The sequence below is a fragment of the Pristis pectinata genome, chromosome 13 (assembly GCF_009764475.1).
Source record: "Pristis pectinata isolate sPriPec2 chromosome 13, sPriPec2.1.pri, whole genome shotgun sequence".
NCBI lineage: Eukaryota > Metazoa > Chordata > Chondrichthyes > Rhinopristiformes > Pristidae > Pristis > Pristis pectinata.
Window position 1 is genome coordinate 50,009,851 of NC_067417.1, and position 17,582 is coordinate 50,027,432.

A 17,582-nucleotide genomic window follows, 5' to 3' on the forward strand; every position below is an offset into this window, starting at 1 on the left:
TGAGCACAGGAGATAATCAGGAAAGTTAACAATATTATTGTTTTTTGTGAGGCAATTGAATATAAAAGCAGTCAAGTCAAGTTTAATGAAAAACTTGCATCAGCATCACAGCATGTAGTTACAGACAGCACAGAGAATATAAATTATACAAGACAGTGAAAAGAGAGAGACAAAAAGACTGTGCAAAAACAAGTCCTTAATGCAAACAAAGGCTCAAACAGAGACAAGACCATGGTAGTGCAAGAGGTGGTCTGCAGTGTTCCATTGCTGAGGTAGGGTAGGGTCGTGCAGGTTGGTTCATGAACCTGACAGTTGTACAAAAGTAGCTGTTCCTGAACCTACTGGTGTGGGACGTCAGGCTTCTGTACCTTGATGGTGGTTGCCATCTCCCTGGCCCTACACTCATCTCTGGAGCATCTGGACAGTAAAGACACCTACATTAGATGATTGTTTATTGACTACAGCTCTGCCTTCAATACTATAATTCCAAGCAAACTCATCTCCATACTCCTAGAACTGGGACTCAACGCCTCCCTCTGCAACTGGATCCTTGACTTCCTGACCAACAGACCGCAATCAGTGAGGATAGGCAGCAACACCTCCAGCACAATTATTCTCAACACTGGTGCCTCTCAAGGCTGCATCATCAGCCCCCTACTTTACACCCAAAAAGGTCACAACTGCATGGCCAGATTCTGCTCTAACTCCATCTACAAGTTTCCAGATGACACCACCATTGTGGACCAAATCTGAGTACAGGAAGGAGATAAAGAGCCTAGTTGCATGGTGTCAGGACAACAACCTTTCCCTCAATGTCAGCAAAACAAAAGAGCTGGTCATTGACTTCAGGAAGGGGGGTGGTGCACCTGCTCTGTCTACCTCAACTGTCTGAGGTTGAGATGGTTGAAAGCTTCAAGTTTCTAGGAGTGAACATCACCAGCGCCTCTAATTTCTCAGGAGGCTAAAGAAATTTGGCATTCCCCTTTGACCCTCACCAACTTTTATAGATGCACCATAGAAAGCATCCTATCCAGAAGCATCACGGCTTGGTATGGCAACTGCTCTGCCTGAGACCGCAAGAAACTGCAGAGGGTCGTGGACACAGCTCAGCACATCACGGAAACCAGCCTCCCCTTCATGGACTCTGTCTGCACTTCTCACTGCCTCAGTAAAGCAGCCAACATGGTCAAAGACCCCACTCACGCCCACATTCTTTCTTCTCACCCCCTCCCATCAGGCAGAAGATACAAAAGCCTGAAAGCACGTACCACCAGGCTCAAGGACAGCTTCTGTCCTGCTGTTATAAGACTATTGAATGGTCCCTTGGCACAATTAGATGGACTCTTGACATCACAATTTACCTCATCATGGCCTTACACCTTATCGTCTGCCTGCACTGCACTTTCCCTGTAACTGTAACACTTTATTCTGCATTCTGTTATTGTTACTTCCTTGTACAATCTCAGTGTACTGATGTGATGAAATGATCTGTATGGATGGCATGCAAAACAAAGTTTTTCACTGTACCTCGGTACATGTGACAATAATAAACCAACTTACCTGTCATCTGATGGTAGCAGCGAGAAGAGGGCATGGCCCAGATGGTAGGGAACCTGGATGGTAGATGCCGTCTCCTTGAGGCAGTGCCTCCTGTAGATGCTGTCAATGGTGGGGAGGTCTGTACCTGTGATAGAACTGGCTGTGTCCACTACTCTCTGCAGTGGGTTGGAATTGCTGTAGCAGACCATGATGCCACCAGTCAGGATACTTTCAACAGTGCATCTGTAGAAGTTTGTTATAGTATTTGGTGACATGCCCAATCTTCTTGAGCTTCTAAGAAAGTAGAGGCACTGGTGTGCCTTCTTCCTGATTGCATCATTATGCTGAGCCTAGGACAGGTCATCCGAGATGTAAAGGCCCAGGAATTTGAAGCTGCTTATTGCTTAGTAGGAAGGTAATATTTGGTATACAGGACATTGGTGAGACCATGTCTGGAGTACAGTGTACAGTATTAGTCTCCTTATTTAAGGAAAGATGTGTTTGAAGCAGGTCTGAGAAAGTTTGGTAGACTTGCACCTGAAATGCTTGGGTTGCCTTATGAGGAAAGGTTGGATAGGTTAGGCTTGTAACCACTGGGGTTTAGAACACTGAGAGGGGACTTGATTAAAATATACAAGATTTGAGGGACCTTGACAATGTGGATGTGGAGAGGATGTCTCCTCCTGCAAGAGAATCCAGAACTAGGGGCCACTGTTTAGTAACAAAGGGCCACTTATTTAAGACAGAGATGATGAACCAATTTTTTTTCTCTCAGAGGGTCGTGAGCCCTAGAATATTTTTAAGACAGATGTAGATAGTTGCATGGTAACCAAGGGAGTGAAAGGCTACTGCAGGTAGATGAGAATCCAGAGGTGATAACAAGCAGATCAGCTGTGATCTTATTAAATGCAAGAGTAGGCTAGGGTCAAGTAGCCTACTCCTGCTCCTAATGTGAAAGCATTGTATATTTGTATGCTGCTCGTACCCAGGCCCTTTTCACTCTCTGAACCTAGGCTGTCGCATTCTCCAGCCAGGGTTTATTTCCCCACCTGTGCCCAGTGCATGCCATTCACGTGTGTGATGCTGTTTCCATCCCATGCCCTGCCCACTTCTGCTGCCAGCTTCTTTCCACTCTTTATTTATAGTACCCTTTCTGTTCTGTGCCCGTGGTTTGCCCTCCACAGGCTGTTCTTTCCAGTCAGTGACAACGTTCCACTGCCAGACCCATTTTGCATATCCTTTAGCAGCTTCAACCCTCCTGTTGAACAACCTTTACCACCACCCAGGGTCCAGAGAGGTATCGTCAGAAACACTGCCTGTGTTAAAGTATCTCAAACTGTTCTGTTCTAAACTGCTTACATTCATTGCCTATTTTTACTTGAAGCAAAGATTATCTTTAGCCGTAAGGTTTAGAATTGCAGCAGTACGCCTGATATTTACAAATTGAAGTCCAACATTTTGTCATTCTTGTTTTCCAGGTCGCAGCTCGTATTGTTGATATTTTTGACGTGGAGCCGACGCGGATGAATGTGCCCAGTTATGGTCATAAATTTGTAACCGTCAGGTTCATCCCTCAGACAATGCAGAATTACCAGTGTATATTCGAAGCGGTTGTGGAAGCAGCTGCCGGGTACGTCACTGGTCTGTAGCAATTACATCATCATCCAGCAATGAGATAGAGCAACAGAGAGATACGTAAATCATTAAAGTTGCTGCATATTGATATGGCCACAAAAAGTACAATGTATTGAGATTCATTTAAAGAGTACAATAAAAAAAAATCAGGAGGGGATGTCAAACTTACATGGGCAGCATTTAGGAATTAGAATATTAAAAAAAAACAAATCTTCAACAACTCGGTCACAGAGTTTGCTATGACTCTATTTTTGGGTGCCTGAGTTACAAGGAGAGGTTGCATAGGCCAGGAATTTTATTCCCTGGAATGGAGGAGATTGAGGGGTGACCTGATAGCGGTATATAAGATCATGAGGGGCACAGACAGGGTGAAAATACATTGTCTTTTTGCCAGGGAGGGGGTGATAAAAACAAGGGGGCATAGTTTTAAGACCAGAGGCGAGAGATTTAAAAGGGACATCGGGGCAGCTTCTTCATGCAGAGGGTGGTGCATATTTGCAATGAGCTGCCCGAAATAGGCGCATTAGCAACCTTTAAACACCATCTAGATAAGCACATGGATAAGAGAGGTTTAGAGGTCTGTGGGCCAGACGTGGACAGATGGGACTAGCTCGCAGTTGAGTTGGGCCGAAGGCCTGTTTCCATGCTGTAAGACTCTATGACTCTAACTGGAGGAAGTGCAGTTTTTACAATAAGGTTCTGAACTGATAATGTGGTACTGGGAAGGATTGAGCAAGATGGAAGTTATACTCAGTTACTGCAGTACAATTGTAGGCCATTTAGCTCATCAAGTCCAGGCCAGCCCCCAGGAGAGGAATAACGTCAGCCTCATTTCCCTTTCTCTGCAATTTATTCTTTCTCACATGCTCATCAACTCTCCTTTAGTTCATTTGCCACTTACCTACATTAAGGGGTAATTTACAGTGGCCAATTAATCTACCAGCCTGTCTTTGGGATGTGGTCACAGGGAGAACGTGTGACCTCTACACAGACAGTACTCAAGATTAGGATCCAACTGTGAGGCAGCAGCTTGAACTGAGACACCATCATGCCGATTCATTCCTCTGGAAAAGAGAAACCCAGGAGCAGACCTCATTGAGATCTTTATAAATAAGAAGTTTGAAAGGATGGATATGGATAAACTATTTCCATTTCTGGATAAATTCAGAATATGAGGCATAAACATAAAATAATCATTGGTCAAATATACAGTTTAGGTCTAATTCTACGACACAGCGTTGAGTGTAGATCTTTGCCAGGGGCAGTGGTTGATGCAGATAGAGACAAGGCTTGACGCACACATGATGGAGTAAGAAATTCCGGAAAGCAAAGACAGACTAGGAAGAGGAGATGAGGGTGAGAGCAGGGTCATGAGGAGCGTAACCATGGACATGGGATGGGTTGAAAGTCTGTTTCTGAGCCACGGATTTGGTCTCATTCATTGTAATGAAACCGACCAACACCATCCCAGTATACTTGTCTCCATTACAGAGTTACAGAGTCCACTCACTCTCACCGAACAACAAGTTACTGTCAGAGCTCCCAAGGGCTAGGTGATTTACAATTTTTGCAGCACTTCAAAGTTCAAGGTGAGAGATGTCTCTGTCCCACTCCCAATCTCTCTCCAGCAGTCCCTTCTGGAGTGGGCAAAGCTGTGTATTGGACTGTGTTCAAACATTATCTTCCTCCAACAACTTACCATCATTCACTCACAGCCCAGGCTCAGACATTCAGTATCCATTATAAAAGCAGTTTGCAAGTTTAATATTAAAGTGTGTAGACAAGTAGGAAGATCCAAATGTATTTTCAAAGAATATTAAATTGCATCCTCTTACCACCCTTGTTTTTATTTGCAGTATTCCTAAAAGCAAATCCCTGCTGTTTGATATTGTCGGAGATGGCAACCTGCCAAGGATTAATATTCTTCGTCCGCTTCTGCGTAATAAGATAGGGAATCCTTTGCTTATATACTCACGTTTGCTGTTGGGTCAAACAGAGAAGCTGCCTGTTGTCCTGAAAAATGATGGTACCTTACCTGCACAGGTAAAGTGGTGAATTCCCCAACTGGATATTCAGTAGTAATGCAATGACATAAAAATACGCCACCTCTGTTTTCACTGCACTTCACCTTTGCTTGGTTGTTTTCTACAAAGGGACCTAAAACCATTGAACAGAATTGGGCACAGATGTTAATGGCCTCAGGTTTGAGACCAGTGTCAGTAGGTGCGCACCAGTGTCAAAGAATTGATCGGAGGGTACCTTAGAGTTGGCTGGCAGTATGAAAATATTGACCCGAGAATTATGTGAAATTGAGGGTTAAGTAATAGCTGAAGCACTGGAAGAATGTCTCAGCTTTTCAAGTGAAGGTTGAGGAGAAAGGGGACTGGTTAGAGATTCCAATCACATTTTGGTGAGTTTAGTACCTTCCAGGTGGAACTTCAGTTGTCTGATGTACAGATGCTTTAAAGAGTTCGAATAGAAACCTAATGGGTGTGAGAATAGTCCACACCTCCTTATGTTTCAATTCACTCTTATGTAAACAACTGCCAAGGTTCCTTGCAGTAATGTGATATCAGACTTTTTAAGAATTCTGCCCGTTTGGCACAGTGTTACAATGTGGGTGAGGGTATTGTATGCTTTTATAAAGGTAAGAGTTGGAGCAGGAGTAAGCCTGTCAGCCTTGCGAGCCTGCTCTGCCATTTGATAAGATTGTGGCTGATCTGATCATATACTCAGCTCTGCATTGCTGCCTCTCCATGGCAACCTTTCATACCCCTTATCAAAAACCTAACCACCCCTTTTTAAAAATATTCAAAGACCCTGCTTTCACCACCCCTTGTTCCTCAGACTCATACCTTCAAGTAAAAAAAAAGTTTCTATCCTGAAGGAGTGCTGCCTTATTTTCAGTAGTGATATACAACCTCATGAGGTGACTGTGTTGACCTCCAATGGCAAAGTATAATCAGTGTCAAAGGTTGACATTCTTCATCCATATCGACTACAGTTTGATTCAGTAGTCTGTGATAACTTTCTTCTGATATCAGAGGGAACCCGAGGCTGGAGGGTGAAATCACAAATGTAACTTCATGACAACTGCACATTAGCCAATGTCTACATGCAAATCCATCCAATTCAGTGCATCAGTCAAAGGGTGACAGTGACCTTTATGTCTGTCTCCTGCAACAGATGGTTTTGTGAAAAGACAGTTCATCGCAACAGCTGTGCACTCTGTGCAAAGTACCTGCAATCATCCATGCAAGCTAGAATTCATCACTCTTCTAATAAAGAATCATGATATTTTATGGCATGGAATAGAAAATACTGCATAGATGGGGCACCTTGGCATGGGACTGCAGCATTGTACCAAGTATACTGCTGCTCTCTAGAAACTCACCTTGGCCAAGTTTATAGGGAATAGTATAGTTAACAATGTCCAAACACCCAGTACCGTTGCCCCACAGAGAATCCTGACCCACAGCAGTGCATGCAAGGCAGTGTGAAGAGGCTGTTTGGAGACAACTTGCATCTGAAAGAGATCCTTTGCCGACCAAGATAACGTATCAAGAGACTGTGAATCCAACTTGGATGCAGCATTGTAAACACATGTTGCCTGTAGTTGCCTTGCAGTGTATCCCTCACTTAATGGGTCCAGGTGAAGTAAATAATCATGGACTGAGAGGTTCCCTCAGTGGACACCCAGTGAAAATTGAAGTGGGAAATCAAGTAGTTTTCACGGAATTGATGTTGGGAACTCCCCATCCTTATTCATGGATGGGGAGACCACTGAGAATTACTAGAGACTTGCTGAGGCTATGAGAACTCGGGGACTCTATCTGTTATTAATTTGTAATGCTGAATGTCAGTCCTTAAGAGTTTTCAAGGTGTGCACACTCTTCGAGTGCCCCGGTCTTCAAAGGCAAGACGAAGTCTGCATATATTTGTATGTGAACAGAATAAGGAACAGAACTAGCTATTGCTCATTCCTCATTGAAATTTAATCTTGATGCTGGATATTTGGCTGGTCCTGCGTTTTGTGATATCCATAACTTGGGCAAAAATATTTGTGCAGTTTTAATTGTTTTGTGCAACAGTATGAAACAACATGCCTCAATATATTCGTTTGCAAAACTGTTATCCTACTGCCTTTGTCATGAGGCATTGCCATCTGGAGGATAATTTGTATTCTCATAAAATAATGGAGAGAGACCAATTAAAAATGGCGAAGCATATTTACCCCTTGCAAAAAAGAGCCTGTTGGAGAAATTCAGTGGGTCAAGCAGCATCTGTGTGGGGCGGGGAAGGTAGTGTCGACATTTTGGGTCAAGATTCTGCATGGGTACTGGGTGTCAGGATGTGTTTGGTGGTGGGATATCGTTTATCCTTTGGTCTGTCAATCATACTCAAAGAAACTGGGTGTTTCTCGTGATAGGTGTCGATCAATCTTTCTGATGACAATGGAGTGTTTTCCCTGAAGCATTGTATTGATACCATATGTTCCTATCCTAAAGAGCGTTACATCAAAGAAGAGGACCCAAGCAGAGGTAACAAGCAGCAAACTAACAATAAAATTAAACAATAAAAATGATCAAAAAGCTACAGATGCTGGAGATCTGAAATTAAATAAAGTATGCTGGAAACACTCAGCAGGTCAGGCAGCATCTGTGGAGAGAGAAACCAAACTGGTGTTTCAGGTCCTTTCATTGTAATTAGGAAACATTAGAGATCAGACACGTCTTGAGTTGCAGAGAAGGGAGAACAAAAAGAAAAGAGTCTGAGTGACAAAAGTTGGGGTGGAGCTGGCTGATAAACCATTGACTGAGAGAAGCTACATAAGGAGGGCGCGTAAATAGGAGAAGATTAATGATATCTGAAATAAAGGAACAGAGGGAAAACGAATATGGGAAATGTGAGTTCTAAAGCTGGTGCGCTCATTATCTGTACCTGTTCGATTCATTGTTGAGTCCCGATAGTTGTACTGTGCCAAGTATAAACTGAGGTGCTGTTCCTCAAGCTTGCATTGAGCTTCATTGGAGCAGTGTAGGAGGATATAAAATGAAAAGTCAGAGTGGGAGTGGAATGGAGAACTTGAAGTGACAGGCGCTTGGGAGTTCAGGGTCTGCACGGGCATGTTCTGCTAAGTGGTCACCCGATCTGTGTTTGATTTCCCTAGTGCAGAGGAGACCACATTATGAGTATCAAGTAAAACACACTAAACTGGTGGAGGCTACAAGAACTCAGGGACTCTCAGTTATTAATGTGTAATGCTCTTGGACAGAGGGAGGTAGAACGTAGAGGGAAGGTAATGCATCTTCTGTGGTTGCATGGGAAGATGCCATGAGAAGTAATCTGTTTGAGTTGGTGGAGATGGAAGGGTGGACGAGGGCACTGAGGAAGGAATGGTGTCTTCAGAGAGCTGAAAGGGGAGAGGAGGGGACAATGTGTCTGGTGGTGGGATAACATTGGAGGGTTCAGAACTTACCGAGGCTGATCCATTGAATGGAGAGGCTGGCAGGGTGGGCATTGAGGACAAGGAGAACGGATTCTTGTTCTGGGTGAGAGCAGAAGAGCAGGAAATGAAACAGTCAGGCTTGTCAACTATGATGGATGGGAAACCATGATTGAGGCACAAGGAAGACATCTTGGAAGCTCTGATGTGAAAGGTGGATTCATCAGAACAGCTGGAATGGAGAGAGCAGAATTGGGAGCATGGAATGGAGTCCTGACAGGAAGCAGGTTGGAGAAGGTATAGTTAAGGTATGTCTCTGGTGCTAACCTATCCTCTGAAACGGAGATAAAGAAGGTAAGGGAAGGGAACAGTTAGACACACATCGTGATTTGCATTGCGACTGTATTCTGATTTAACCTGGGATGTATTGTGGTTTACTCAAATATGCATCCTGGTTGGGTCAGTTTTCATTCTGGTGAGGCCAGGGGGATGTTCCAGTTAGTTCCAGGTTTATTCTGCTGGGTTCTTTGTGTTCCACTTGGATGGGTTGGTTGTGGATTCCAATTGAGTTGGGCCGCGGACAGACTCTGGCTCTTATGGGATGGACACAGTTTCGGTAGTAACTGTTAAGGGTGGGTTTGGATCCTGGCTGAGTTTAGGACAGACTCGGGTTGGATTGAGTAGCATTCTGGCTGAAATGACTGTTTCTTCTGGTTAGGTCTGGTTTTCTTCTTTGTATTTCGGAAATGAATGTTGCTTAATTTAATTTAATTTTTAATTTAATTTTATTTTAATTTAATTTTATTTACAGCGTGGTAACAGGCCCTTCCAGCCCAATGAGTCCGCACCACCCATTTTAAACCCAAATTAAGCTGCCCGTACGTCTTTGGAATGTGGGAGGAAACTGGAGCACCCGGAGGAAACCCACACAGACACGGGAGAACGTACAAACTCCTTACAGACAGCGACGGGAATTGAACCCCGATCGCTGGTGCTGTAATAGTGTTGCGCTAACCGCTACGCTACCGTGCTGCTTGTTTAGAATGTTTCCTAGCTGTGCTGGGAGTAGATGCACGATGCTCTTCTTGTTAGCCAGAAACCAGTTATTCATATCAGAAAATTAGTGCAAAGGGCAGTATTTTAGGGACTCTAAATAAACCAGATAGTTTTGCTTTCAGTGGTAGCATGGCAATTCAGGCACTGGTCTGCAGAAGCTTGAGGATTGATCGGAGACATGAGCTTGATTTCTACATGGCGATGGAGGAAATTAAGTTCATGCAATTAAATAAATCTAGAATGAAAGCGAGTGCTCGTAAAGGAGACAATTAAACTACCTTATTACTTGTAAAAACTCATCTAGTTATTCAGGAAAACAAATCTGCCATCCTTCCCTTGTCAAGCCTCCCTGTGACTCGAGACCACCAAGGTGGTTAATATTCCACAATCCTCTCAAACTACTTATTCAGCCAACATAATCAAAGACCCCTCCCATTCCAGACATTCTCTCTTCTCCCCCCTCCCACAGGGCAGAAGATACACAAGTCTGAAAGCACGTATCATCCAGCTCAAGGACAGCTTCTATCCTGCTGTTATAAGATGATTAAACAGTCCCCTTGTACGATAAGATGGGTTCTTGACCTCATAATGTACCTTTTTAGATAAATCTGCAGGCAACACCTCCACCATTTTTCTTGATTTCATTGCTGTTGCTCTTTTCACCCCTTTGAGGCAGTAGTTCTGTCTTTTCACATTTTTGCCTGCAGCTCCCAAAAAGGCAAACAGCTGTGATCATAATTTCTCCCATTGGTTTACATATCAGCGGCAACAAGCCCTAGAGAGGATTATCTTCATTTTTATTTATTATTTTTCAGCATCTGGGCATCTCTTGCAAGGCCACCATTTTTTGCCCCTCCCTATTTACCCCTGAGAAGGTGCTGGTGAGCCACCTTCTTGAATTGACTGCAGTCCTTCCGGTGAAGATACTCCTACAGTGCTGTTGGGCAGGGAGTTCCAGGACTTAGACCCAGCAATGATGAAGGACTGGCGATGTATTCCCAAATTGTGACAATGGAGGGGAACCTGGAGGTGAATGTGTTCCCATGTGCCTGCCGCCTTTGTCCTCCTTGGTAGTAGAGGTTGCAGCTTTGGAAGGTACTCCTGGAATAGCCAAAGTGAATCACTTCAGATGTCGAATCCTTGTGGGTAGAGTTAAGAAACTGCAAGGGTAAAAAGACCCTGATGGGAGTTATATACAGGCCTCCGAATAGTAGCCAGGATGTGGGGTACAAGTGACAACAGGAGATAGAAAAGGCATGTAAAAAGGGCAATGTTACGGTGGTCATGGGGGGGGGTTTCAATATGGAGCAGATTGGGAAAATCGGGTTGGTACTGGATTCCAAGAGTAGGAATTTGTAGAATGCCTACGAGATGGCTTTTTAGAGCAGCTTGTGGTTGAGTGCACTAGGGAAAAGGCAATTCTGGATTTGGTGCTGTGTAATGAACCAGATTTGATTAGTGAGCTTAAGGTAAAGGAACCCTTAGGAGACAGTGGTCATAATATGATAGAATTCACCCTGCAGTTTGAGAGAGAGAAGCTAAAATTGGATGTATTGGTATTACAGTTGAGTAAAGGAAACTACAGAGGCATGAGAGAGGAGCTGGTCAAAGTTGATTGGAAGGGGACCCCAGCAGGGATAACGGTAGAGCAGCAATGGCAGGAGTTTCCGGGAGTATTGGTATTGGTTTATTAATGTACCGGGGTACAGTGAAAAACTTGTCTTGCATACTGATTGTACAGGTCAATTCATTACACAGTGCAGTTACATTGAGTTAGTACAGAATACATTGATTTTGCACAGGTAAAAATAATAACAGTACAGAGTAAAGTGTCACAGCTACAGAGAAAGTGCAGTGCAATAAGGTGCAAGGTCACAACAAGGTAGATCGTGAGGTCAGAGTCCATCTCATCGTTTCAGGGAACCGTTCAATAGTCCTATCACAGTGGGATAGAAGCTGTCCTTAAAGCCTGGTGGTATCTGCCCTCAGGCTCCTGTATCTTCTACCTGATGGAAGAGGAGAGAAAAGAGAATGATCCGGGTGGGTGGGATCTTTGTCTATACCTCTCGCTGCCTTGGTGAAGCAGCCAGCATAATCAGAGTCCAAGGAGGAGAGGCTGGTTTCCGTGATGCACTGGGCTATGTCCACAACTCTCTGCAGTTTCTTGTGGTCCTGGGCAGAGCAGTTGCCGTACCAAGCCATGATGCATCTGGATAGGATGCTTTCTACGGTGCATCGATAAAAGATGGTGAGTGTCAAAGGGGACATACCGAATTTCTTTAGCCTCCTGAGGAAGTAGAGGCGCTGGTGAGCTTTCTTGGCTGTGGTATCTACCTGATTTGACTGGGACAGGCTATTGGTGATGTTCACTCCTAGGAACTTGAAGCTCTCAACCCTCTCGACCACAGCACCATTGATGTAGACAGGTCCATGTTCACTGCGCCCCCCCCCCCCCCACCTCACCCTTTCCTGAAGTCAATGACCAGCTCTTTTGTTTTCTTGACATTGAGGGAAAGGTTATTGTCATGACATCATGTCACTAAGCTCTCTATCTCCTTCCTGTACCCCGACTCATCGTCGTTTGAGATACGGCCTACTACGGTGGTATCATCTGCAAACTTAGAAGACGCATGATCAGTTCATCCCAAAGAAGAAGAAGCATTCTAAAGGGAAGATGTGACTGACAAGGGAAGTCAAAGGCAGCATGAAAGCAAAAGAGAGGGCAGACAATATTACAAAAACTAGTGGGAAGCTGGAGGATTGGGAACCTTTTAGAAACCAACAGAAGGCAACTGAAAAAGCAATAAGGAGAGAAAAGATGAAATGTGAAGGTCAGTTAGCCAATAATATAACAGAGGATACCAGAAGTTTTCTCAGATATATAAAGAATAAAACAGAGGCAAGAGTGGACATTGGACCACTGGAAAATGATGCTGGATTGATAGTAATGGGGAATAAGGAAATGGTGGATGAACTGAACAAATATTTTGCATCAATCTTCACTGTGGAAGACACCAGCAAATTGCCAGAAATTCAAGGAAGTGAGTGTAGTCACTATTACTAAGGAGAAAGTGCTTGGGAAACTGTAAAGTCTGAAGGTGCATAAGTCACCTGGACTGGATGGACTACACCCCATGGCTCTGAAACAGGTAGCTGAAGAGATTGTGGAAGCATTAGTAGCGATCTTTCAAGAATCGCTAGAGTCAGGAATGGTTCTGGAGGACTGGAAAATCACAACTGTCACTCCACTCTTTAAGAAGGGAGGGAGGCAAAACACAGGAAATCATGGCCAGTTGGCCTGACTTCAGTAGTTGGTAGGATGTTCGAGACCATTATTAAGGTTGAGGTTTTGGGGTACTTGGAAGCTCACGATAAAATAGGCCAAAGTCAGCAGTGGTTTCCTTAAGGGGAGCTCTTGCCTGACAAATCTGTTGGAATTCTTTGAGGAAGTAACAGGCAGGATAGAAAAGGAGAGTCAGTAGATGTTGCTTACTTGGATTTTCAGAAGGCCCTTGACAAAGTGTCACACATGAGGCTGCTAAACAAGATAGGAGCCCGTGGTATTACGGGAAAGGCACTAGCATGGATAGAAGATTGGCTGACTAGCAGGAGAGAAAGAATGGGAATAAAGGGGGCCTTTTCTGGATGACTGCCGGTGACTAGTGTGCTCCACAGGGGTCAGTGTTGGGTCCGCTACATTTCACATTTTATGTTAATGATCTGAAGGATGGAATTGAGGGCTTTGTGGCCAAGTTTGCGGATGATACGAAGGCAGGTGGAGGGGCAGGTAGTGTTGAGGAAGCAGGGAGTCTGCAGAAGGGCTTGGACAGGTTGGGAGAATGGGCAAAAAAGTGTCAGATGGAATACAATGTAGGGAAGTGTACGGTCATGCACTTTGGTAGAAGGAATAAAGGCGCAGACTATTTTCTAAGTAGGAGCAGATTCAGAAATCGGAGGTGCAAAGGGACTTGGGAGTCTTCGTGCAGGATTCTCTAAAGCTTAACTTGCAGGTTGAGTTGGTAGTAAGGAAGGCAAATGCAATGTTAGCCTTCATTTCGAGAGGACTGGAACATAAAAGCAAGGATGTAACGCTGAGGCTTTACAAGGCATTGGTTAGAGCACATTTGGAGTATTGTCGGCAGTTTTGGGCCCTATATCTAAGGAAGGATGTGCTGGCATTGGAGAGGATCCAGAGGAGGTTTACAAGAATGATCCCAAGAATGAAAGTGTTAACGTACGAGGAGTTTTTGATGGGTCTGGGCCTGTACTCGCTGGAGTTTAGAAGAATGAGGGGAGATCTCATTGAAACCTACCGAATATTGAAAGGCCTGGATAGAGTGAACGTGGAGAGGATGTTTCCAGTAGTGGGAGAGTCTAGGACCAGAGGGCACGGCCTCAGAATAGAAGGATGTCCCTTTAGAACTGAGATGAGGAGGAATTTCTTTAGCCAGAGGGTGGTGAATATGTGGAATTCATTGCCACAGGCGGCTGTGGAGGCCAAGTCATTGGGTATATTTAAAGCAGCGGTAGATAGGTTCTTGATTAGTAAGGGCATCATAGGTTAAGGGGAGAAGGCCAGGAGTATGGGGTTGAGAGGAGAAAATAAATCAGCCATGATGGAATGGCAGAGCAGACTCAATGGGCCAAATGGCCTGATTCTGCTCCTATGTCTTATTACAAGGGAGGTGTTGAAAGTAATTTTTCAGGTTATTGTGGGTATAGAAATAAATTCACATTTTATACTTTTATTCACAGTGAGGGAAAGTTGCATGCTCACTGTCAACCTTAAGAGTGGAGAAGAGGCAACATTTGATGTTGCATTCAAACCAACCTTGGCCCGACGTTTAGAGGGAGCACTCTACCTCACTGTATTCAATAACCAATATGAGGACACTGTTATACATCTGGTTGGTGAGGGTTACCAGGATGACATCACTCTGGACAACATCCATGGACTATTGCGAAATGGTGGAGAAGAAAAGAGCACAAGATTTCTGGAAGACAAAGACATTGAAGGTGAGAGCTCTTTACCATTTTCCTGCAGCAATGTGGAAACTCCGGATGCAAATCATCAGAAAGCTTTAAAGTTTCTGTGATTTCCCAGTGATTTCTTCATTATAATCTGTTGAGTTCCAATTAAATTTAATTGCCGTTGAATTGTTTAGGTAATACAAAATGGCATTGCAAATTTGCAGTTCTGCTGCATTTTTTCAGTGCTTCAGATTCAGTGACCAGACTCTGGAATACATGCTGGCACAAAGAGGAAGGTTCCTGCAGTTAGGGATATCACACTTTGCTCTTGCCGTATAAGTTGTCACTTTCCTGAAATTCAATGGGAATCAAATACCTAAAATAGTCAGAATATTAGGTCCGTGAGGTTATAACTTTGGCTATTTCCCATACAGATTTTCTCTTTCCAGTTTTAGGAACCACTTTTGAATATCCAATGTGTGATAATAGCCAGGGATGAAAAGTAAACTCTTTGACTAACGAGACATATGCAAGTATACTGGTAGCATCATATTCTTCAGAGATCTCCAAATGACAATCAAATGACATCCTTGCAGAAAGTAGACTGATTTTGAACCATGAATGAGCTTCAAAACTAAATTAAACAGTACCAGAGTGATATGTCACAGGGGTTTTCATACAAGATCTATTTCAATATGGAACATCAAGGGTCTAGTTCTGGACCACTGGGCTGAATTGAACTCTTATGACTGCTGCCTGGCATCTAAATAATTGAGATGTCTTAGTCTACACTATTTCCTGTCATTTATACCAAATCAAAATGAGCAGAATCTTACATTTGCCTTCCCCTGTTGGGTTACAGTGTACTGAGAATGAAAAATCAGTGTGACCCATCCTCTTATATTCCTCCCTCAGCCTATAGTATGAACTGAAACACTAAAGAATCAGAAGGATATTTTTCACCATTAAATGAGGCTGTCAGTCAAAAATGTCTTTCAAAGGCATGCAGAAACCACCTGACATATTTTTGCATTGTAACATCTCCCCATTGATCCACAGCTGCTCTGCTGGAGGGATCAAAACTCCCCCAGTTCTGGATGAAGTGGCCAACATCATTTTGTTCGGACACATCTACAAGCTCCCGTGAGACAGTGACGAAGGCCATGAGTGTACATAGCCAAATCAGCACTCCCATTGTACGATATTTGCACTCCATAGTGTTGTCCACCAGCAGTCAGCAGGGTGTTGCTTCTGCCCGTGGTGCACCAGCCAGTATTCTGGTCTGTAGGGAGCAGCATGTTACGGAGAGATGGGGGGGGGCTACCCAATTCAAACAGTGCTGAGGTTCACAGTGATTTATTCCCACACAACATTCCCCCCACCCCTCCCCACACCACACTCCCCAGAAATCCCATTGCAGTTGAATGGGCAGAGTACAGTCTCAGCCTCCCATCTACTTTCCAGCTTTCCTGGCCGGAAAAGCCCATATATTGATTGGCTGAACCATGGGAGTCATAACTATGGGATAAAAAGTCCCACCGCTCTCTTGCTATGTGTTGGGAATCCACACTGAGTTTTGAACCCATCAAATGCATGAAATTAGAACCCATGAAAGTAAAATTTCCTAAAATATTTCTTGACCTGATCAGCGGCAGGAACTCATTTATCTCTCATGATAACTCGGGACATCCCAATGTGCTTTAGAAATAATGAAGTACTTTTGAAATGTAGTCATTGTTGTAACACAGAAATGCAGAATCAGCTGATGCACAGCAAGGTTTCACATACAGAGGAAGTAACGGTCACTTGAGGGGACTTCCTGACACGTTACTTGAAGTTGTCGATGGATCTGAGAGGGAAGGCAGGTCCTCGGTTTATCATCGCAGGTGAAAGACAGTGCACTGTTGCACTTGGTCCGAACATGGCATTCAGTTAAGCCTGAATTTTGTGTTCAGGTCTGTGGTTTGGGTCTAACCAGAGATGTTGAGGTTGCCACCACTTAGCCTTGCATTGGGTGGGATCAACTTGGCTCATATGGTGCTGAAACCTGGGACCTGCTTTTACCTGTCATTCCCAGAGTAGCATGGAAGAAGATTTGTGGCACCAAGGATTAAAGACCAGCCTCATTATGTCTTCTTGGCTCCGTAATATAATCTAAGCACTTGCCCGGGAGTATTAGTGAAGATCGGTGCCCACATAAAACAGTACTGCAGAGTTGGCAGACTAACACTAGGCTATTTCTTACAGAGACATCTATCAGGTAGTTGCATCATGTCAAGCTTATGAATTTGTTCATGAATTCGTTTATTACTACTATTGCCAGTTATGCACTCTTATAGCTGAATTGTAGCTGAGTCAGACCTGTCGAAGTCTGACCGACCATCTCTGTCCCTCAGCTAGTTTTGGGGGGCTAAAGTTAGGATCAGGGCAGACCAAGCAGTATGATACTCTAAGGATCCATATGATTCAAATAAGCTCCTCAGACCACTATAGAACCATAGGCAGTCATAGGGCAGAAGGAGGGTATTCATCCCACTATGCTGGACAAAAAAGGAGCTGTTTGAACTATTCCAGCATCCCAGTTCTTGATCCATACCCTCATGATTTATGACTCTTTAGTTTGCATGCTAGTACTTTTTAAATATGTTGACAATTACTGATCCACCATCCCCTTGGGCTGTCAGTTCCAGACTCCCACGGTGAAAAAGATATATTCTCAACTCTCCTTTAAATCTTTAAATTTAATCTTTATTCTATTTTATTCACCTTGGCTAAGGGAAATAGGTCTTTATTGCTTGCCATAATTTAATCCACCTCCATTAAGTCTCCCCTCAGTCTTATTCCAAAGAAGGCAACTCTCATAACTCTCATAAAGGCTCTCACCTCATAACTGTCATTTTCCAGCCCTTGCAACTCCCTTGTAAATCTTTTTGCA

At 43.9% G+C, this 17,582-nt stretch overlaps 1 protein-coding gene across 1 annotated transcript in view; it reads left to right on the plus strand.

Annotated features, from left to right (window-relative positions):
* Window positions 1–17,582, plus strand: part of hydin (HYDIN axonemal central pair apparatus protein) — a 541,323-nt gene that overhangs the window by 403,015 nt on the left and 120,726 nt on the right. The window contains exons 65-69 of the mRNA XM_052028752.1: window positions 3,018–3,169; window positions 4,146–4,148; window positions 5,031–5,217; window positions 7,604–7,715; window positions 14,432–14,692. Coding sequence (XP_051884712.1) covers window positions 3,018–3,169; window positions 4,146–4,148; window positions 5,031–5,217; window positions 7,604–7,715; window positions 14,432–14,692 — 715 coding nt within the window. The remainder of the gene's footprint in view (window positions 1–3,017; window positions 3,170–4,145; window positions 4,149–5,030; window positions 5,218–7,603; window positions 7,716–14,431; window positions 14,693–17,582) is intronic.